This window comes from Anas platyrhynchos, chromosome 3 (assembly GCF_047663525.1).
Source record: "Anas platyrhynchos isolate ZD024472 breed Pekin duck chromosome 3, IASCAAS_PekinDuck_T2T, whole genome shotgun sequence".
NCBI lineage: Eukaryota > Metazoa > Chordata > Aves > Anseriformes > Anatidae > Anas > Anas platyrhynchos.
The window spans coordinates 27163584-27186983 of record NC_092589.1 but is presented as its reverse complement, the minus strand read 5'-3'; the positions used below and the strand labels follow the sequence as shown (position 1 = coordinate 27186983).

Here is a 23400-nt window from a genome sequence, read left to right as displayed (position 1 = left end):
AGTGTTTGAGGAAAGCCTGTGGAACTTGGGTTCACATTTCTGGTTTAAATTGTACAGTTATCTAGAACTGTGTGGCTGAAGTTGTTCACTGCTATTTTAGTGACACATAGAATAATGACAGTCACATCGTATAAAATGCCCTCATCTCTGCAATTACTATATTGTCCTGAGGGTAGATAGCTTTGTAAGAGGCAAAGCGTGATTATTTCTGATTATGTTGACTGTAGCACATCAAACATCACATTTCCTGTGCAATGCAGGAACAAAAGGTTTTAACATGAATGGTTTGACTGAGGATGCTTGAAGTTGATGTGCCCTGAACAAGTAGATTAATGAGGGATTATGCTTGCCTTGGAACTCTAACTGTAGACTTTCTGAAACTTGTAAGAACTGATTGCCACTATAGTTTAAGAGGATGTCAGTTGTCAATCAAAGCACTACTATTCTTTAAGCAAAGCACTATTTTTCTTTAGCCTTTACTCTTAAAGTGGAATTATGTACTTTGTCTTATTGTAACTCAAGTAGCTGCACAGCTTCTCCCTGCATTTTGGGGTTTACCAGGAAAAAAACATTTTTGATTATACCCCCTATCAGATTGTATACTGCAAGTTTGAGAGAAAGCATTTTTTTAGGAGTTGTAATTGGACAGGAGCGTTTCAGTTTGAGATCTTTAGGAGCTACAAGCATGAGATAAGTGAAATCAGATGTGCCACAGTTTGAGTCACTATATGCTAAGGAGAGAAAGTACTTGTTAAATCAATCTATGATACTTACTTGTTTATTATCATATGAACATTATTCAATTAAATCAATGCTCTGACCAGTAGACAAAGAGCTCATATGTTAACAGTGGCTTCTGGTGTGTCACATGGAGTGTGTTTATTGCTTATGTCTGCTTAACTTCATTATTTGTCCATTCTAATTTGGCTAATCAAACAAGGTAAAATTAGGAGCCACTGGCACATATTTCCTGAAGCATAGACAAGATTGCAAGAGTATTTGAAAAAGCAACTTACCTCTCATGTAAGCCGTTTAAAAAGTCACAAGATGCTGCGGGGAAACTATAATGTGGAGGATTACATTTAGCATGTTCTTTCCACTTCTATAAAAGTTTGTCTTTGGACATCAAAGCTTTAAATTACAGGAAAACGTAGAAGAAACCTGTCCAGGCTTACTAGAAGAGGGAATAAAGTTTAAGGAAGAAAAAAGTTCAGTGTTGTATTTTACAATTAAGAATGACCATACCTCTCTTCTTGTCCTCCCTTCTTTCTTTTTGTCTTTTAGCATGGACCTAAATTAGTGCTCTATTTATGTGAGTTAATGCACAATCACAATGATGAAATGAGCAAAGAACAACAACTAGCAGCGGGAGACTTTGTGAATACTTTAAAATGTTGTGGCTATAAATGCGTTCCTCTGAGCACACGGCCCAAACCAGATATAATAAAAGCTTTGAAGGAGGTTTGTGAATAAGAAACTTTACTTTAAAAACTAGTTATGCTTAAGTTAGATAGATAATATATCTATTATATATGGATGGAGTTTTAATGAACACAGTGCTTGCTTTGAGCATGGATTATGTTTGTTGGCATTCTCTGAGTTATGAATATTTCTGTAACATGCTTACACTTGACAGCAAGCTCATTTTAATGATACTTGGTTAAGTATATTACTTAAAGCAAAAGTGAGAGTTCACAATAAGCTACTAGTATTCCCTTGCCTGGAGAAAAATGAATTTTTGTGATTCTTGGGGAAAAAAAAAAAAATTAGATGTAGTTTTATGTTAAAATGACAGCTGAAATGAAGACTTGGTTTTAAATGGTGGGAAGGTATCAGGTCAGTGATTTTTCTACCAGTTTTTTTCAAATGGGCGTCTACTTCACCATCTGCTTGCTTTTTTCTGAGTTTGGAGAAATAACATAGAACTTCTGTTCAGGATCAGAAGAAGTATGAGATAGAAGAAGGTGTGAACAAAGCTGCCTGGGAGAAAACAATGGCTAATAATCGACAAAAGTAAGTGCTTTCTTGAAGGGGCTGCAAGAGCTTCCTTAGAATGCTGTCTCCTTGGCACACCATTGCAGATACCTCTGTAATTATTAAATGTGTGGGATATTTGAAATTAACATGGATAGGAGCTTTCAGCTATATTACTGTTATATAAACAGTTTGATTGTGGGTATATGCATTTGGGTAGGTTGCATAATCTTGAGAGTATGTACTTTTTTGGATATTTGGAATTTCACCTCCAGTTTTACAGCAATTGTGTCTGTCCAATCAGCTTGCCTCTTAATGTGATCTTTTAAACATAACTTACTTGCAACTAACCCTCATCTTCAGTGAACACAATATAACATTCAGCAAGTATCTGTGAATCACTTTTGTGAGCTCTGCAGGCTGGTGCTTGATGTAACACAAATTGAAATAGCTTGTAGTAGAGTAAGAGATTTTTTCCATTAATTTACATTCCAAGCCATACCATAAAGTCAGCTGAGATGCACACAGTGTGCTTTAACGAAGGCAACTACAGCCGTCTGTAAAGGTCAACTTAGATAAGTCTGTCCAGATAAGCAACAAGGCTTCACTATGTTAAATAACTTTTAAGAAATATGAGCAGTAGTGAATTACTGTTCTTAAGAGTTTTATTGTAATGAAAGCACACAATATTAATGCACATAAATTGATCTTGATTTGTTTCTTCTTGTCTTTGGTTGCAATCACCTTTTTGTTAAGGCTAAGAAGCAGAAGGTATTAATGTCTCATGAAAATGTGAATATAGGTAGTGTTGCTCTAGCTGCTGTAACATGAACTACAGATATCCAGTGCCAAACAGATTGCATTTTATATGAATTTCTTGCTGTCTTGCCTTCCCTTCTCAGTGTGATTTGACATTTTAAAACATGATTCTTTTTCCCTCAGTCTCTTTCAACGTCTGGATACAAAATCTAAAGACATTTCCAAAATAGCTGGAGACATCACACAAGCTGTCTCTCTGTCACAAGGAATGGAAAGGAAGAAAGTTATCCAGCACATCAGGGGGATGTATAAGGCAGAGCTCAGTGCCAGCAGACACTGGCAGGAACTTGTTCAGCAGCTTACACATGATCGGTAAGTTGTTCTCTCATCTGAGAGGGGGAGACGCTTACTGTCTGATGTGCACTTCATAATACTTAGAGGTATAATGCTTGGTATGTAGACGACATTAGCAAAAGTAAATCATTGTAATTTATTCATCTCGTTAAAGGTCTGTAAAATACTCTTGATTTTTCTTCGTGTTTTTTCTTTTAGGGTGGTAGTAGAAATACAAGTAGTATTTCTGTCACTGAGACAGTTTTGTTTTCTTGTCAGTTACATTTTTGCTGTGTTCAATAGAATGAAGAATGTTATGACGTTTTTAATATTTTACATTACACTGACAAAGAAACAAAATATTTTTCATGTCATTCCCTTTAGTATCCAGCTTCAGTGTTTTCTGATATGCATAGAACAAGATGTTAAGCCTTGACAAGAAATTAAACAACGGTGCTTTTACCACTGCTGAACTAAAGTTTCTAATAGCTGAGTTTTCAGAATAATATTGCATTGGACACATCATATTGCTATTTTCATCAGAATTAGTAACTAAGAGCAGTCTTACAGTAGTAGTTCATAATGAGCAAGTCAATGGCATAGCACATGAACATAAACTACGTGAAAATAGTCTTAATTTTGTTGCAGAAAAACTGTCCAGTGCTACTACCATGGAACTTCTGTCTCTGCCATTTAAACAAAAACAGAATGAATAACAATATATACTGCCTCTACTGCTACGCTCCATATATATCTTGATTTTTCAGAGCACTCTGGTATGACCCAGTCTATTACCCAACTTCTTGGCAACTGGATCCAACAGAGGGCCCAAACAGAGAGAGGCGCCGCTTGCAGAGGTGCTATTTAACTATTCCAAATAAATACCTTCTTCCAGACAGACAGAAGCAGGAAGGTAATTATAACCTCTTACAAAAGTAGATTTGAATAATAATGAATACTAGTGTCTTACTAGTTGTTTTTTTAATAGGCATGATAAAACCTCCCTTATCTTACCTATTTGAAGACAAAACATATTCTTCTCACTCTTCAACTGTTAAGGACAAAGCTGCAAGTGAACATATAAGGTAATTCTTGATAAGATTTACCTCCCTTTTTCACTTCTTCCTACCCAAAATAAGTCCTCGCTTTGTCTCACCTTACTGAATTCTCTTAATGTTTGTTGAGAGACTATTGTCAAATTGAAGGTGTTTTATTGCTATGTGCACAAGGGATCATAACTACCAATACGTAGGTTTTCTGACACTTAAAACACAGTCTCCATTATGTCAAAAATCACTGAAAGCATATAGTATCTTGTGTTATAAAGGGATAAGGGTATTCTGTGGGACAGTCTGATGGGATTTCTTTACTTATTTGTTGCTTATATATCCAGGACAGGCAGTGCAACTAGATCTCGTAGTTCTTTCTTGCTTTTATGATCGTTATACAACTATAGCTGTGTTAATTTACTACCCATTACAGGGTCTAATCCTACTTAAAATGACTGCAGAGAACATACAATGCAATAAATTTAATACAGATACAGTTGTGTGCAAGTCTAGAGAGTTGAGGTTCCGTTTTCTTTACCTCCTTGGGATTTGAACCTTTTGGGTCGTAGTCCTTCAGTTGTAGCCTTTGAGGCTGTTAGTTTTAGGTACATGCCAAAAGTAAGCAATACTACACTTGGAATTCTTTCAGAGTTAATCGAAGATGCATCAGTGTAGCACCTTCTAGAGAGACTGCTGGTGAACTGTTGCTAGGTAAGTAGAACTGCCGGTTCTCATAAATATCCTTGTCTACAATTTCTGCTGTGTGTGGATACTTGGCTGAAATTTTAAAGAATATTTTTGTTCTTGAATATGTTATGAGGAATGCTACTGCTAAGAAACCAAACTGTTGATTGACTTGTCATATATAATATATCGTATAGATCAGTTTTGGCATTTGCATAAGTGGTGTTTGGATTGTAGCTAGTTTTAAAGTTGCATGGTACTTGCCAAAAGTTGTGGAGTAAGTTCTATGTCAGCCAAGTACTGTCTTGTCCAGGTACTGTTCTTAGTTTTCTTAACACCTAGACACTAAATGTTTGTATGAATTAAGGTGCAGTATACAAATGGTAATACCATGGTACCTTTTTGCAACTATTTCTTCCTGCAGGGAAATGTGGCATGTATTTTGTTGAGGACAATGCTTCAGACACAATTGAACATACTGTAAGTATTAGAGCACACTGTCCATACTTAACTTTCCCAAACTGTGACAGTAAATAGCTTTTGTCTAGTCACTGATTGTTTGTTCTGTCACCGAGATTGCTGAGTGCTAGAGTTAGATGTCTATGGACAATACCAGTGAAACTGATTAGTTTGGGTTCAGTGTTCCTGTTGTGCCTGGCTGTGGTGTCAGTGATAGTAGCAGAAAACAGAGAAGAGGAAATCCAGCAACTTCTGGGGCTGGGGAGGGAATTGTGGATTGGGAGTCTTTTGCAACTTCTGTCCATTACTTTAAATGTACAGAACTTGCTCTAGGCTGCACCTGAAATAACTTAATGGAAGCTGGATCACTGTGATGTATGGAAACTACCAAATATATGAATTGTGCTGTATTCTTACAGCATCTGTTACATGAATTTTTCATTACATAGGATGTTCTAATCTCAGACCCTCTCCCCCTTATCCTATATAAGAAATAAATGTTTTATATAGGAAATTGAAGCTGACTTTCTTTCTGATACACAAAGGCTCTGATTATAAGTAAGTTTGTATATCCAACAGACATTTAAGAAAATTATTGAGCAAGGGGTTATGCTACTGAAAGTCCTACAGTATTTTCAGGGAGCTCCTCCTTACCTTCACTAAACACAACTCCTGTGGTTTGAGAAGCTACCAGCTGTTTTGCTGTTTTACTGCTTTGTCCTTTGTAGAACTGGCAGAATTGGGATTCATGGCAAAGCTTGACAAATGGCATGGCAAGCATGGCAAAATTTTGTCCAATATTTTAGTTTAGGTGCTAGTGAAAGTATGTTTGGTCCAGAGCGCTGGATAGGGTACTGAAGTGGCTGTGAGAAGTGTACGTGATTGCCTTGAGGAGAGGGGAGGATGGGAAACATCTATGAAAAAAGTCACAAAATATCTTAAAGCATCACAGCAAAATCATCCAAGTTTGCTTTATGATATCCTCTATGGTTATAAACTGGTCTCACTGAAGAAAAGTTGCTTGTTTGGAAAACCTACTTTTTAGGTTAACTTTTCAATTGTATCTTCCTCAGAGTTTTCATGGAGAAACTGAACCAGCTTCATTTTCTTGGACCTATGAGGAAATTAAGGAAGTTCATAAGCGCTGGTGGCAGCTAAGAGACAATGCTGTGGAAATATTTCTAACAAATGGCAGGACTTTACTCTTGGCTTTTGATAATACAAAGGTAACGTGGCACCAATGCATAATAATATATCAAAGGATTTTGCTGTGTCTTCATAATATGTTCATGTATTAGTTTTTAAGGAGTTCTGTTGCATGACCTAATAATAAATTCTGCTTAATATCTTTGGAAAAAACTCTGCTCAGCTAGGCTTCTAGACAGACAGACAAAATCACAGTGTAAAACATCTTTGTATTAAGATGTTAAAGAAATCTTAGTAATGCTAAACATTACTTGGTTACAACAGATTTCTGGAAATTTGTGAGAAACTTACTAAGCTTTTTTTTTTTAAGCTTTTAAAACCATATGACTAAATGTATGGTATTTTCTTTTAGGTCCGTGATGATGTGTACCACAACATCTTAACTAACAATTTGCCTAATCTTTTGGAGTATGGAAACATTACTGCTTTGACCCACCTGTGGTGCACAGGACAGATTACTAACTTTGAGTACCTGACTCATTTAAACAAACATGCGGGCCGCTCCTTCAATGATCTCATGCAATATCCAGTATTTCCCTTTATACTTTCTGACTACACCAATGAAACACTGGACCTAAATGATCCGTCAGTATATAGGTAATATGAAATGTTTGGAACTAGTTATTTCCAAATACTCAAACTGACTATTCAGTGTAGCTATTTAACTTCATTGTATTAAATCATGCACATACATGAATGCAACTGTTCAAGGATAAGATTTATCCATAATAACTTGAGCTTTGTACAATATGTGGCTGTTTCACCTAGGATATTGAAATAAAATACCTAGTGGTATGAGTATATATTCACAGAATGTTATAGATTGGACTTACCTACTGTTGTAAAGTGATAGTTTATTGATTTTAAATAAAAGCCATATGTTTAAATTTGTGACTAAAGACTACCAGGCCAAATAGCAAAAAAGCAAAAGAAAATAATACCATTAAGAAAAATTGGCCAGTTACAAAATACTATTGCCTTAACTATAAATAGATCAACATGAGGTATCCCACCATAATAAATTGCTGTTAAGCTGCTTTTGACATTAATGTGCAGTCTTCGCTTTTAAATGATGCTTCTGCTTTGATGGAGGCACTTTGAGTACACTTGCCAGCCTGTTAGTGTGCTATGGGGTAGCCTATGAAGTTTGCCTTGATAGCACTAACTGGAAATGTCTGCTTTATTTTTTGAACTCTTAAAAAATGCTGTTTTGCTTGTCCTTTTTGTGATTATTTCCTTATTCTTAATGATGCATTATTAAGTGGTGTGAATCAAAGATCATTTATAAAATGACAAGGTATGGGTGCTACTTCTGTTACAGAAACCTGGTCAAACCAATAGCTGTGCAGTCCAAAGAAAAAGAGGATCGTTATGTAGATACTTACAAGGTAACTAAGATACCTGCTTTTTGTCTTTCCTATGTACAAATATGGAGGCTTTTAAAAATATGTTACGATAAGGGGACACACAGTATTTTGTTTATGGAATTGTCATCTCCAGTGTATTTTTTCTCAGAATTTTTGTTTGGAACCTGTGATTGTTCCTGTACCTGAGGTCATAAATCAATTTATTCTTCCAATGTGGTACTGCTTCGGAGGTTAAATTAGTATGGTCTTACACATGAACATATATATTTAAAGATCTCTAAAGATCAGGAAGATAAATTATTGCTGTTTCACTAACGTGGTTTGTATTAAACTTGTGGCTAATGTTTTTGTTAGATAACTGAAAAGCTGTTTTCCCTCAAGTACTCTGCTATTTTAACTTGGACTGTTATGATTATTGGGCTCTTTAGGGAATTTTGCTCTTCTGCCTTCTTAAGGGTGTAGGAAATAAACTGGTGGGGCTGGAAAGCGTTTGTAGCTGGACGTTAAAGCTTATTTCTGTTGAAATGGTCTAGGATATTATTTACATGGAAAAAAGCAGTATTTGCAATATTGAAAAGACTGTACAATTTCTCTGCAGTGTTATAAAAGGGAAAAAATGCATAAGTAATAAAAGACAGCAGGTGAGTTAAACTAACTCAAGACTTTGATCCCTAGTTGGATTGTAGAAGCGGTCACATGTCTCTGGACACTTAGTCTATTTGATTCTAAATCACTTGTAAATGTGTTGTTCCTCTAAAAGTTCGTGTTTTTCCTAAACAATGTAGGCAAGATTTTACTTTTCTTATTAGAATGCAGGGAATAGGATTGTCCCTTATTTTTCTAGTGTTAGCACAGCATTTTCATGGCTTTTGTAAAGTGCCAAACTGCCTGGTTTTTCTGTAAGTTAAGAGTCCAGTTAAATACCTGCAAAATGGAGTTGAACTGTGAATAAAATTTAGAAGTTTTTTTTTTAGAAGACAGTGACTTATTTTGAATGGGCATTCAGAACAATTACTGGAATAGTATATGAATGGTAGGTGGTAAAACTGAGTGAATATACAACTTCAGAAAAGTATACTGTAGTAGGTGTTGACGGTGGAAATTTTCTATAAAAAAGTGATGGTGTTGGGCATATCTTAAGTTTTTGAGGAGCTGAAGTGTTGAAATACTAAGTGATCTCAGCAGTTAGACTTGATGATAAAAGCAAGCTGTCTGTGTTGAAGTAGGAGATTTGTGATATTTTTCCCTGCTACTTTTCTAGTATTTAGAAGAAGAGTACCGTAAAGGAGCACGGGAGGATGATCCAATGCCCCCTGTCCAGCCGTATCACTATGGATCTCATTATTCCAACAGTGGAACTGTGCTTCATTTCCTTGTGAGGCTGCCACCTTTTACTAAGATGTTTTTAGCCTATCAAGGTAAGACTACTTTTTGCTTTCACTTGCCTTTCGCATCTGAATCTTGTCTCAGCAACCCAGGAAAGCTGTATTTAACTCTTGTTTAGCATAACATCAATTCCAAATAGCTGAGATCACTAAAATTAAATGTGATGTGCTTACACAATAGACCTATTCTGGAATTATCAAGCTAGACAATAGAGCTGTATATTTAATTTGTTTACACCTTAGCTTGGCATTTTACTGTAAACATACTATATTTGACTTCCAGTCCTTGTTTTACACATAGTAATCAAGATAGACAAATTCCAAATGTTCTGAGCTATCTACAAAGTGGTAAACTTCTTGAAGTTGTGGATGTGCAGGTGTTTTTATGTCCATCGTTGATGTTACAAGTTTGGTTTGGTTTTCCTTACAGATCAAAGTTTTGACATCCCAGACAGAACTTTTCATTCTACCAACACAACGTGGCGCCTCTCTTCATATGAATCGATGACTGATGTGAAGGAACTTATCCCAGAGTTTTTCTACCTTCCAGACTTTCTAGTTAACAGAGAAGGTATACTATAAGGATACCAAAAATATATACCCAAAACAGCCAGAGGGTTGAGTTGGGGTTGAAACAGAGAACACTTATGTGATTGAATATGCTAAGTAGTAGATATGTGGGAGAAATCTGGCATTAATTTGTGTTAGGCTACAAAAGCTGTTGTGTAAGACATAAGGGAAATTTTTTAAACTCTTTCCAAGCTGCAAAGGACTGTTTTCTATTTATCTGATTCTCCATTTGAATGTGTGTGAAGGGATTTGTTAAGGATGCTGCTCTGCTGATTAGCAATAACTGTGCTTAATAGTTAGCCTTTATAAAAACCCTATAAAGATGCTTTTGAAGTCACTATAAACTAAAATGTTGGAACATTTACTCCCATGCTTCTAGGTTTTGATTTTGGAGTACGGCAAAATGGTGACAGAGTTAACCATGTTAATCTTCCCCCTTGGGCTCGTAATGACCCTCGTCTGTTCATCTTGATCCATCGTCAGGCTCTGGAGTCTGATCAAGTTTCCCAGACAATCTGTCACTGGATTGACTTGGTGTTTGGTTATAAACAAAAAGGCAAAGCCTCTGTTCAGGCCATTAATGTCTTTCATCCTGCAGTAAGTATTAATTATCAAGCTTCATGTTTGTTCGTTGTACTTAGTAACTTAATGGGGGAAAAGTTCAGTCTAACTTGCTTGGAGAACGTCCAGCATGGAGCAAGTTCCCTTGCTCACAAAATGTTAAAGAATAAGAGAAGGTTTTAAGGAGAACTGAGAAGATCCCAGGGACTAGTGTGTGAATTTCTTTTTTGCCTAGAGATAGGTATAAAGAATGATCAGGTGTGTGGTTTACAACTTACACTTTCTCAATAGTTAGTTGTTTGCAGTGGTATACAGGCTTGGTGTTGGTAGCTGTTTGTAAGGTATAATTCCTTCTCATGGAAAAGAAGCCTTCAATTTAGGCAGATTCTGCTGCAGGTTTTGATAAGTTTAAAATAATTCATTTTCTTATGTGCTCAGTATTTGTATTCTTCCCTTTATATATATATATATATATATATATAAATCTTGTTTTGCTTAATAAGCATTTATCTTCCAGTAAGCTTAATTTCAGAAGAGTCAAGTCTTCATTAATGTAAAATCTTCCAGAGTGCCATTACTGACTTACTATAACACTGGCATCTCAGATTGAAATATATTTTTTAAGCTTCAATCATTAGCTTCAATCATTACTATCACAAGGCTTGGTCAGCCCAGCAGTCCTGGTTTCAAGTGGGTGTGCACTTTCTATTTGCTCCATAGTTGTCGGAGGAGCTAATAGCAGTCATGTTTGGTAGTGGTGGCTTTCACTTTCTAAGTAGCCATCCAAATACTTTGCTTCCCTTTCCTTTCTCATGCGTAAGTACTGATTTAGTTATCTGCAACTTAAAACATGAAATTTGTGTAAATGCATTAACTTTTTTCAAGTGAGCAGTGAAGGCATTTGTGAGTGCGACTGATCAAAAGGATGTGGTACACAATTAGAGACACGGTTAATTATGAAGAAAGAAAAGTAGAGAAGAATTCCCATTTCTCTGGAATATAGAGATTCTTCCTCCCATTTCAAACCAGAGCTTTGATAAATTAATTATAAAGATGTACACAAAGCTTTTTTGTTTATCATCAGCAACCCTTCAGCTTTCACACAGATTAGTAGAAGTCTGCTAAGAAAACCTTTGACTGAAATTAATTGTGGAATACATGTAGGAAAAGCTCAGGTAATAAGTCTGAAGGTGGTAGTTATCTGCAGTAAAGAGGTGAAATGGTTTCTGTTGGAAGGGGCTCCTTATTCAGGATAGCCTTATCCTTATTAATCCTTATTCAGGATTGTGGGATGGATTACAGTCCAGCTGAAGAACTGATGGGCCCAACTCTTAAATTTGCACGTGTTTGTTTAGAAATCTTTCCCAAAGAAATATTGGACAAGCTCTTTCTCACCCCTCCCCTCTTTTCTCCTCTCTAGACCTATTTTGGGATGGATGTTTCTGCTGTTGAGGATCCTGTTCAGAGAAGAGCTCTTGAAACAATGATAAAAACCTATGGGCAAACACCTCGTCAGCTGTTCCACACAGCACATGTTAGCAGACCTGGATCCAGGCTCATCATGGAGGGAGAACTTCCTGCTGCCATGGGATTACTAGTGCAGTTTGCTTTCAGAGAGACCAGAGAGCACACCAAAGAAATAATATATCCAGTATGTCACTTTATTTGCAAAATGGTTCAATTAACATTCATATACTGTAATTGTTGTGCCCTTATATTTAAAGATGAGTAATGGAGAATAGATCCTTGTTCACCTTCAGAATAAGATACTGGAATTGCATCCATTTCATCCTCCAGACCCTTCCCTCATCCCTTCCTACTACTGCTGGCAAGGCTTGAACTTCATAGAGGTGCTACTCAGCGTACCATTCATCCTCACCAGAGAGGGGCTAGACTGGTGTATACGAGTTTTGTCTCTTCGTGTAGTATAGCTAAATAAATGTGGTTCTTGCTTTCTTCCTTCTATACCTCCTTTATCCCAGCATCCAGCTATCTCAAGTAATAACTGTCACTGAACGCTTAAGTTCCAGAGGTACCTCTGCTTCTTCTAACAACTGTCAACGGAAGAATACTTTATCCGAAGTATCTATAATTTGCCTACTCTAAGGTTTTACGAGGCCTTATATTTTAATTTATCAATGCTTTTTATCATATCCTTAATAACATTTTTTGTTCTTTATTTTCTATGATTTTTTTGTTTAATTTAGACTTGCATGTGCATTTGCACTTAAATGTGGCAATCCTCTTGTTCTGTTGATCAAGATACCCGATGGCCTTTGGTACCAAAAAGTTCAGTAGCCCACCAGATTGTTCTCATTACTAAACACTTCAGTGACTGTTCCTTAAATTGCAAGTTATACCCTTTCATTCATTTTCTGGATTATCTTTACAGTGCAAACATGGGTAATATCACAAATCCGTGAAAATAAATATCACAAGTCCGTGAAAATACTTTGACATAGAACAGTGAACATTAAGATAGACCTGAATTTAAGTTGGTTATAGAAAATCGGTACTAGTTTTATGCCTTCAACAACAACATTCTGGAATCTATATGCAAACCTAGAGTAGGTAAATGCTTGCTGTGCTTCTTTGTCCTCTACTTTTCATTTCCTGTAGGGCAGGCATGTGGTGGTTTATGGAAATGTGATACAAATGATTCTTCTCCCTTCCTAATCTTCCTAATTAAGTATTTTTGTGCTTGTTTTAGAGTCCATTGCCATGGATAAAAGGCTTGAAGTGGGGAGAATATGTTGGTTCCCCAAGTGCTCCAGATCCTGTTGTCTGTTTTAGCCAGCCTCATGGAGAAAGGTTTGGCTCTCTGCAGGCTCTACCAACTAAAGCTATATGCGGTCTGTCCCGCAAGTTTTGCCTTTTGATGATATATAGCAAGGAGCAAGGTATGGATTTGTGATTATTCTCTACATGCAAAACAGAATCATAATATCTGTAACTCTAATGCTACTATTCCGCAGTAATTTTCCCACATTTAGTCTTTTGCTAAAGATTGATTTACATTGATTTATTACATCCAAGAACAGCTTCCACATGTCTGATATCTTTCCTGGCAAGTGGATTTTCCTTGTAATTTTCAAAACTACCTACAGGCATCCAGTAATTGAGTTATTTTTCATTAAGGTGACTGAAGCATGAAGCTTTAACTTTAGAACTTATCAGCAGATTCAGTCCAAAATGAACTGAAAAACAGGAAAAAGAACATGTGGTAATGGAAGGGATAATTAAAAATAGGTTTTAGAGGTTATGAATAAGGAAAGTTAGCAGTAAAAAGCAGAGGTGAAGGATCTGCTTGGAGGGATTCTAATTGATAATGTGTAAACAGGTTCTCATGATTGTTTTCCTTTGTAATGTGCTAGTGAAAGATTTATAAATTATCTGTTGAAGGCTTCAGGTGAAAAAATAAATAATACTCTCTTTAAAGAAGTAATAGGTTGTAATTGTTTCTCTGTCTGGGAAGTGCTGTCAGTATCCTTTTTTCTCCGTTCCTACTAGATGGAATGATGCTTCAAAAGCTTTGTTCAGCTTAGGTGTACAACACAGGCGTTTTTGGAGAATGCTGAATGTTTACATAGTCCTTGAAAAAAAAACACACTATATTCATTCATAGGCTGTCTTCATTTGTAATGTACTAACAGAAAGCATCTTAGACTTTATTTTTTGTTATTGACTAACAAAGTGATAAACCCTTTGGTTGCATATATGACACAGAATTTTATATGCCTTCCTTCAGGTGTGAGAAGTATGCATAGCACTGATATTCAGTGGTCAGCTATCCTGAGCTGGGGATATGCTGATAACATTTTACGACTGAAAAGCAAGCAGAGTGAACCTCCAGTAAATTTTATCCAGAGTTCACAGTTCCATCAGGTAAAAATCAGTCTGTCTTCACCTGTAGATTTCTAGTTAATTATTCAGTGGCTTGATGTGGCAGTATTTACCCTTGCTTTCATTTTTTGCCATGCCTATAGTAAGCAAGAATTCTTACTTTGTGGGGATGAGCATCCAAGCACAACTTTATGCAGTTGTCCAATGTTTTCATTCTAGTCTGTTAGATTCTGTTTCGTTGGCATGTGTCCCTCATTGCTCCAGTGGCATAGTTCCTGGATGTGTTCATGTATTAGACAGAGCCGTTCTGAATGCATTTGATTCTTGTAGCTTTTCTCTCCTGTGGATTATTGGTGTGAATTTATTAAAGCTAAATTTTGGACCAAGGAAAAAATTGAAAACAAGGAAAAATAATAGATGCCTCTCATTGGAAGAATTCCACTATAGTTTGATTCCTCTGGGGGGAAAAAAAAAAAGATTGCCTAAAAGATAGCTGAAGAACTCTGTGTAACTTCTGTTTCACTTCAATTGTGTTTGAGACTGTACTAAAAATACTCTGGTTGATGTGGTTGTAGATCTAGAAATCTATGAATATTCATTGTGGCCTTTGGCTGTGAACTCCGGCAATGCAACATTTTCCACTTTGTTTCTGGAGTAATAGTAAATATGACCTAAAGCAGATATATCTTTAACTCCTGGATTTCTTCTTCAGCCATGTATTTACATGGCTTTTCTTAAGATAACCTATAGAAATCATGTGGACCAAATGCTATGGCATAGTGACAATTGCAGTTCCTGTTCTAATTTTTTCTGGCTTTTTTTCTTTCCAAGGTAACAAGTTGTGCTTGGGTCCCAGACAGCTGTCAGCTTTTCACAGGTAGTAAATCCGGTGTCATCACAGCATACATGAACAGATTCACAAGCAATACGGTACGTTCTGTTGGGTAGAACTGATATTTAGGGATTTAGCTATTTCTTCTTACAGCCCTTTATAACAGGGAAAGTGAGAGAAGGGGAATGTTGTATTTGGGACTCTTACTAAAAAGATCAAGTGTTCGGTTAGTATTTATTTTTGAAGGCTCCTCTTTTGACATTGTAAAATTTTTTTCTGTGTATTTACTTGTGTAGTTTATGTTCTTGTTTTCATGTGTTGCTAGCCTCTAGTTGGCCCTCACCATCTGGATGCATAACTGATTTACACAGAGCCCTCAGTTCAGGCTAGGGCTTGGAATTGAAGTGCTCTGGCACAAGAAAGCTCTCTAAATTTGGGGTATTTTTTCCTGTGAAAGAGTCAGCCTTTCAAAACCTTAAATGAAACTAGAATGTGCATTACCCCAAAGTAAACAACATTTTAAATGCAGGAGGTGTTTACACCAGAGAGAGTCACCACAACATATATACTAACTGCTATGCCTCGTCACTTTGACATATTCCAAGGGGGAAAGCAGTGTGGAGGGAAGTAATACAAGTTACATTCCTCAACATGTTAGTGGAAGGTGCTGAGATCCTTGTAGAAATCTCCCAGATACTATGTGGTGATAAGCATGGTATGAATATATAAACAGAACTTAGAATTCATCTTTTGATTCAGACTGAGTTTTGAGCTTGTCTGATTTTCTCCAGCAGTAATTTCCACACGTTTTCATAGTTTCAACAAAATTTGTAACATTCTTGACAGACGTTTTTAGGTATGCCTGTGTGATTATCCATAGCAACAACCCGACTGATCTATCAAATTTAGCTTGATACAGGTATTGGCAAACACGTTTGTATTATTGTACTATAGGTGCTCTTGAATTAGTCCAATAGGCTGGGCTAGGGGGAAGTTTGGTATGATCTGCTGTGCCTACCCAGTCTGCTGCCACTTGCAACAGTGGCAAACAGCAGATGGTTAGACTGGGAAGAACGTGAACGTACTGCAGTTACTGCCTTGGCTTTCTTTCAATTTCTGGTGATCTGCAACTCAAGTTTCCTGAGCTCAGCAGCTTTGATTTTAAAAGTTTAAGTAGAACTTGAAGCCTACAAGCTTAAATCAGTTGGATCTTAAGTCAAGCACCTTAACTGCTCGCCACAATAGAGAGCTTCTAAATAACTGATTTTGAGACTGGTATTCCAGTTCTAAGGAAAAAAAAAAGGTACTAAAATCCAGTCTGTCTGCCATCTGACATGTGGAAAAGGAACCCCAGTAATAGGCTTATGATCAAGTTCTCTGCATTTCCTAGAAACAAGTGATTTTTTTTGTTTAGCTGCACAGATGTTGTTTGAGATTTTGTTGAATTCCTCAGCATTGTCAGTTTTACATGCCTTAGGCAGATTGACCTTGATGCCAACTTTGTAGCTCCTTTTGTGGAGTCAGTTACCCAAGTCAGGGCTGCAGGGAATGCGAATGTGCTTCCTAGCATCTGTTCTGTATGCATCTTGTCAGCTGTTCAGTGATAAAGTGAACAGTCTGTTATAACACAGTGCTTGAAACATGACTATTTTGCCCTGATTCATGCATAGGCATCATGTGGGTATCATGTCATTGTCATTGCTATTGTCAGTATAGGAATCTGAAGAGCCATGTTGTCAGAATCCAAAACATAGCTCTATGTTATCAGATACTTTTTTCCTTTAAGATGGTTTTAAAAAAAATATTTTATTATAAAAATGCCTTAAACTGTATTGACTCTTGCAGCATGACAGCTTAAATTGTCCCCTTTCAGTGCAGAAAAACAAATAATTAAGTGTATTTTTCTTTTGTCTGTCACTACTTTCAAGTTTTTTGTCTGTTTTTGTATGAGGGTACAGGATAAGTATAGCAGGCCTACAAGGTGCTCTGATGTAAAAAGCAACATTTCTCTGCTGTGTTTCCTTGCACAAAGATTATGCTAATCTCTGTGCAGCAGGCTTTCTTAGTATTCTGATTAAGCAGCTCCTTCAGCTAACACCATTTTCAAGACGTCTGAATTGTTTCATGTTACATAATTTGAGTAAGTTGTCTTATTTGGTGTTCAACTTCCTGCTTTTATTTTTTGTTCAGCAGTAATAACTGCTGAGCTAGGTTTTCTGTCTATATTTCAAAGTACTGCTTCTCAGTACTCAAATACTGAGGCTGTCATTTCTCTACCATGGGAAAACAGCAGTCTTGCACAAAGCAGACCAGCTGATTTCAAGGTGTCTAGTTGACAGCAGAAGAGTTTCTCTTGAAGTTACTGGACTACGTCAAAACATTTGCTTAGAGCAGAGCACTGGAAGAAAAAGCTGAATGTTATTGATGCATACAGCATATCATATTGTAAAAACATTGGGGTAATAAAGCATTAATACTATCACTAAAGTGATAATGTTAAAAGTAATGGGAATCATCTTTGGAAATCCAGGAATGAAACTTGCCCCTACATTTATCTTTTTTAGAAAATAGACATTAAAATCTTAGTCTTATGATTTCATTTTGTCTTGCTATTTTTCAGCCTTCAGAAATAGAAATGGAGTCACAAGTCCATCTGTATGGCCACACAGCAGAGATAACGAGCTTGTTTGTGTGCAAGCCATACAGTATAATGATAAGCGTCAGCAAAGATGGAACCTGTATTATATGGGATTTGAACAGGTACGAGTACATATTTAACTTGCAACTGAAGTACTTGTTTTCCAACTTTTTGGTATCTTTACACTTCAATGTTAATTGAGTTTATTTCATGAATATCTCATGTGAAGGCCAACTTGTTTTTTTTTTTCACATGAAATATGCAGGAATTCTAGAATGAAAATGAAAAATATCATTACACAGTGTTTGTTGAAATGAATGTCTTAAATGCAGAAAAGGTTCTTCAAAAACAATATAATCTGAACTTTAGGGTTTTTTGTTCTCTTTTTTTTTTAGGCTGTGCTATGTCCAGAGTCTGTCTGGGCACAAGAGTCCTGTGACGGCAGTTTCAGCTAGCGAGACAACTGGTGATATAGCAACAGTTTGCGATTCAGGTATATCTGGCAGTCAAGGCTTCTAACTTGCAGACCAGATAAATCATGAGACTTGTTTTTATATTGGTTGAGTATGTATTAATCATCTGAAGATGCTTTTTAGAGTGCTTTTCTGGTTTTTACATATTAGCATATGAATTTCTCCAGAAATGATTAAGCAGGTGTTAGAGTGAAGTGGAGAGTTGGGGAAGCAAACAGCTTGGTCTCTTGATAAGGGCTTGAACAGATTTCTGGGAGACCTACATTCTGTGAGGTTTTCATTTTTACAGGGATTTGTTGTCAGAGGTATAGATCTTAGGGGGAGTACACTGTATTGCTGAGTAACAAAATTATTGTTCATCACTCACTTTAAATGATTTCATATTGCTAGAAGCAACCAGATTGGCTTTGCATTAAACCAGTGTATAATAAAGAGGAATAACAGATATATTAAAGGTGGAGTAGATATTTGTATTAGGGCTCCTACAGAAGGAAGTAATTCTGTCCCTGCCTCACTGCCTAATCTTATTTTAGAGCATTTTTTTTATATTGTATTTCCCATATAGTGCTGTTCCTGGATTAGGACATTAAGATCTTTTTGAGTATAATTCAGGGTGCTCAATGACTCAGACTGCCTGTGTGCTACAACACAAGCAGGGCCAAGTCAGAGACCTCACGCTATTTTGATGTCTATAAGAATACCTGTGTTAAGTTTCTGTAGCTCTTAAGCCAACTTCTGCTGGAAAATACTGTATTCTTTAATTGGTAAGGGACATGCATTTCAATCCCTTTCAAGACAAAGCAGTAGCTGGGTTATCATTACTTTCATAAATTCAAATAATGCAAGATAACCAGGTAAGCTACTTTCACTTAGTATTTCAAGTATGTTGCTTAAATGTAAGTCAGGGTATGAGAAAGCAGTTTAAAGAAGATAGGATTTCCCTTTCAATACGTGAACATTGGTCATACAAAAATACTATATGAATTCATTTTTAAAGTACAGCATTCCGTAGATATGAAGCCATGTCTTCTGAATCATTTTGCAGTGGCTTGGCAGTTTGCATCACAAAAAGCAGAAAAGCAGGGAAGAGGTAATTGTTCACTGCAGCGCATGTCACTCCAAGTCATTCAAACCTGATTTTTCAAAAGATTCTTCAGAAAGTTGAATTCTGTAACACCTAAATATTCTGTTGCATAGACCTCACTCTGGTACAGATTTCTCTCTTAATGCTGATGTGTTGTGTTCTCTTACAGTTGGAGGGGGTAGTGATTTGAGACTTTGGACAGTTAACGGTGATCTCGTGGGACATGTACACTGCAGGGAAAGTATTTGTTCTGTTGCTTTCTCTAACCAGCCTGAAGGAGTATCTGTCAATGTGATTGCAGGGGGGCTTGAAAATGGAGTTGTGAGGTAAGCATTTGCAGCTTGTTGTAGTTAGTAAAATGCTTTATAACTGAAGTTCGTGGTTTGATAGCATGTAGCCAAACAATCAGTATGGTATTTAAAGAAGGTGGGCAAGCTGTTGTCCAGTTTATAATATTAGGTGGTCGCTAAATTCATTGTGTTTATCACTGAAATAATTACAGATATAAATGAAGGAAAATGATTTTTCTTTCAGACTGTGGAGTACATGGGACTTGAAGCCAGTACGGGAAATAACGTTTTCCAAGTCAGCCAAACCCATTGTAAGGTAAAAAGATTTTATGTATACAGTAAATGGATTTTTTTCTTTCAAAACAAAACCGAGAAAAATAGCCTGTAGTATTGAAAATGGATTTGACATAAAGACAAGAGGTAAACACCCATGTTTAAAAAGAGCCATGCAATCCTACTAATTATTCATGAAAGCAAAATGAGCACAAGTGTACTGTATTTGTAATGACAGTAATAACTAGGTTCTGCTGCTAGCAGATAGAAATTAGCAGGATTCCCTTGAGAGCTGAACAATACTACCCTTCTTATTAAGTTTAATATTTTTCCACAGAATCTGTTCAAAAATCAGGAGATAATATCTTAAGGTCAGCAAACTCAAATAGAAGAGTATTGTCTTCCCTCAGAAATAAATGAAAGGACTGCATTTTCCCCTGACCATTCTCTGTTACTGGAGGAAAACAGAGAAAGGAGTAAAGGAGACTCAGAAGCGTGGCAGCTGCCATTTTAGAATGCTTATGTAATTTTGCCTACTAGAGTCCCCTGGAGGGTTTATATAAGCAGAATTATTCTCATGCCAACATGCTTTCAGAACACAGTCAAAGGATGGAATCTTTATCCCTAGAGGTACAGTACCCTGCACAGAGGTCTTGTAGGGTTCTGCCAGAACTTGATCAAGTTCATGTTAGTGTGGTACAAATCACTCTGAAGAATTTTGTTGTGACCATTACTGAAACATTTTAAATCCAAACTGCTAATCACTATTTTCTAGAAATGAAAAAACATCTGATAAATAGCAGCATGGCAATAACTGTTAAGAAACATATTTCAGAAAGCTTGTTGATGGTAAAATTTAAGAGTTATTAACTCCGTTTTCTTCTTAAACGTTACAGAAAATGAATGCTGACCCTCATGCTCTCTAACATTACCCATGGCATGACTTACGGGTGTCAGTACCATTATAGCTCAAGAAATGCCCAACTGAACCAAGTCCTGTGCTGTGATTTAGTTTTTGCTTTTGTCAGCCAGTAAGTTCAGAGGGTATTGTTCTGTGCTGAAAAGCCTTTCTTTCTGAGATGGAAGGGGCAGCCTGCTTCCTCTGATGCTGCAAATAAACAAGTACTAAATTGCATGGCACGTTGAAGTGCTGGACGAAGCTGCAGTTCAGCCTGTTTGGTTACAAAGCTGAGCAGCCAGCTGTTTGCAAATGTTGCTGTGTTAAGGCATGCACTGGGTCTCCTGTAGCTGAGAACTAATTTTTGTCTTCTAGCATTTTAAATAGCCAAACGTGATATTAAAATAGGTTTTCTTGTTTTCCAGCCTTACATTTTCCTGCGATGGACATCACTTGTTCACGGCTAACAGTGATGGAAACGTTATCGCTTGGTGTCGCAAGGACCAGCAGCGACTGAAGTTACCCATGTTCTACTCATTCCTTAGCAGCTATGCAGCGGGGTGATGACTTTTTGCTGCTAACTCGTGTCTCTGATGCACTTTAAATCCAAAATAGATTAAAGAATCTTATTTTACTGGATTTTGAAATAGTTTGAATGTCTCTAGAATGTATCTAGATCTTAAAGAACAGTCTGAGGCGGTTGTAAAATTTTGTGCATGCGCAAACTTTAAGTCTGTCAAGGTCACCAGGAGGCTCTGGTTGTATACTCCAATACCAGCAGTGGTGTACAAATGCTCTAATCTACAAGTCAAAATGCTGCAATATAAAATGTAATATTTTTTTAAATCACTTCTTGGAAACAAGTATTTCAAAAATTGAATCAGTAATGTTTATTTCCCTCCGATGCTGTAAAATATCGGCAGCGCAAAGTTCTGTAAATACTTATAAAAATGTCAGCGTATGTATATCTGATTAATGAAGGGTGGTACAGTTAGCTCTGGGATAAGTGACCGAAAACTCAAAAATCCAAGATGATTCAAAATTGCTTTTTTGAGAAGCAAAGAATTCAGTAGGTGCTTTTTGCACCATCTTATGGTATTGTAATGTTGGAAAATTTTGATTTATCTTTCTTTGTAACTTTTGCTGTCTCTTCTGTTCAGATGGCATAATAGTCTTTACAACAGACAAAAAATATTTGTCTTAATGATGGGCAGACACCTCATAGCATCATGAAGCAATAGTTACATTGTGTTTTGTTTTTTTTTCCATGTGGGGTTAACTCCCTAAATTTGTAACACCAAGCTATGTGATTTTGTGGCAGACTGCATATACACTATACACACACAGCTTATTTTCCAGAGCTCTAAAAAAGGCATTAGAGAAGGCAGAGATGTGTTCCTATTCCTGGTGTCATTGAACCCATACATTGTAAAATGTTTGAATCCAAATATTTAAATGAATGTCCATAGGCATCAGGTAGTTCAAAACAGTTTATACAGATACACTGTGCAAATACGCTACTTATTCCTAGGTGCTATTTTTGAGAGGGAAAAAAAGCCTCAGTTGTTAAAAGCTTAACAAATTTGAATTTTTAGGCCAGATCAAAACCTAACGGTTCAGTTGATGGATTTTTAAGACTTTAAACCTGACTGACACCATGAATGATGCCTGCTAGTCATGCGAATGGGAAAACATGAGGATGCTACACAAATCTAATGTAGTTCCATTTTTCTTCCAAATAGCTTTGCTTTTCTCATTGACACACTCCCCTATTGCCATACAAACTGCTGTCTTATGTTAAAGGTTCACCTGCCTTCCAAATGCTGTATATGAAATTGTCACACTATGGAAAGCATGCACACAAGAAATCTATACACTTCTTTCTAAAATTCCAAATGGTCTTTACAGAAATTCTTGCGACTTCCTGATTTGAACTTTCCAAACCAGAAAGTCTTGAAGTCTTGTTGGTCCATGACAACAAAGACTGATGTTTAGTTCGATTAAGCAAGTGGCTGTATGAACTGAGTTGTAAACTGCATATATTGTCGTGGCATTGTATGGGATGGCTTCAGTCATGTTTTTTACTGTCTAAATGTTAATGTAAGGTCCAAATGCAGACTGAAAAGCTTCTTGGCTCATGTTGAAGTGATGTGCTTTATTTAAGAGACAAAATACAAATGTCGTGGTTTGGGGGTGCTCTTGTGCTCCTTGATTTGGGGTGTTGCTCACAAAGGCTTATTTTTCTAAAGTAGAATTCCACTTGTTACAAATCAATATGCAAAATTGCTGGCCTTGTAAAGAGTGCAATATTATATATTTTTATGTAAAAAACAAAGATTTTTTGGAAGCAAGGAATATTTATTCAGCTTAACATTCTGGAACTATTAAAATAACATTGCAATAGTATATGTGCATGATGTACTGAAACTTCTGTAAATGTCACATTCCACACTGTCTTTGTATACACTGTCACATTGTTGGGTAATAAACAGATCTTTGTATCAAACTGAGATGGGTAGAACCATGTTTTTGGCTTAGTTTCACCTCTCTTTCAGGCATCTCTCACTCACTTTGCTCCAATTTAATTTCTGCTCATTTTCAGGTCTTTCATCTTTCAAAATACTTGAAGCGGGGAAGTTCTGTTTGTGGACTACATGATGTGACTGCTAAACCGAAGGAGGGGGACTATGAGAGTGGAAGTGGGAAACCTAAGGTACATTAT

At 36.6% G+C, this 23400-nt stretch overlaps 1 protein-coding gene across 3 annotated transcripts in view; it reads left to right on the top strand.

The window, feature by feature from the left end:
• Positions 1–23188, top strand: part of LYST (lysosomal trafficking regulator) — an 80849-nt gene extending 57661 nt beyond the window's left edge. For all 3 annotated transcript variants that reach the window (XM_027453762.3, XM_027453761.3, XM_005023846.4), the window contains exons 32-53: positions 1285–1461; positions 1937–2013; positions 2917–3105; positions 3834–3979; positions 4055–4151; positions 4765–4826; positions 5224–5279; positions 6332–6484; positions 6817–7061; positions 7786–7852; positions 9093–9249; positions 9647–9787; positions 10166–10383; positions 11768–11998; positions 13058–13247; positions 14096–14232; positions 15022–15120; positions 17643–17782; positions 18056–18153; positions 19387–19543; positions 19752–19823; positions 21104–23188. In XM_027453762.3, the coding sequence (XP_027309563.1) occupies positions 1285–1461; positions 1937–2013; positions 2917–3105; positions 3834–3979; positions 4055–4151; positions 4765–4826; positions 5224–5279; positions 6332–6484; positions 6817–7061; positions 7786–7852; positions 9093–9249; positions 9647–9787; positions 10166–10383; positions 11768–11998; positions 13058–13247; positions 14096–14232; positions 15022–15120; positions 17643–17782; positions 18056–18153; positions 19387–19543; positions 19752–19823; positions 21104–21242 (3048 nt within the window). In that variant the 3' untranslated portion in view covers positions 21243–23188. The remainder of the gene's footprint in view (positions 1–1284; positions 1462–1936; positions 2014–2916; positions 3106–3833; positions 3980–4054; positions 4152–4764; positions 4827–5223; positions 5280–6331; positions 6485–6816; positions 7062–7785; positions 7853–9092; positions 9250–9646; positions 9788–10165; positions 10384–11767; positions 11999–13057; positions 13248–14095; positions 14233–15021; positions 15121–17642; positions 17783–18055; positions 18154–19386; positions 19544–19751; positions 19824–21103) is intronic.
• Positions 23189–23400: the final 212 nt, after the last annotated feature.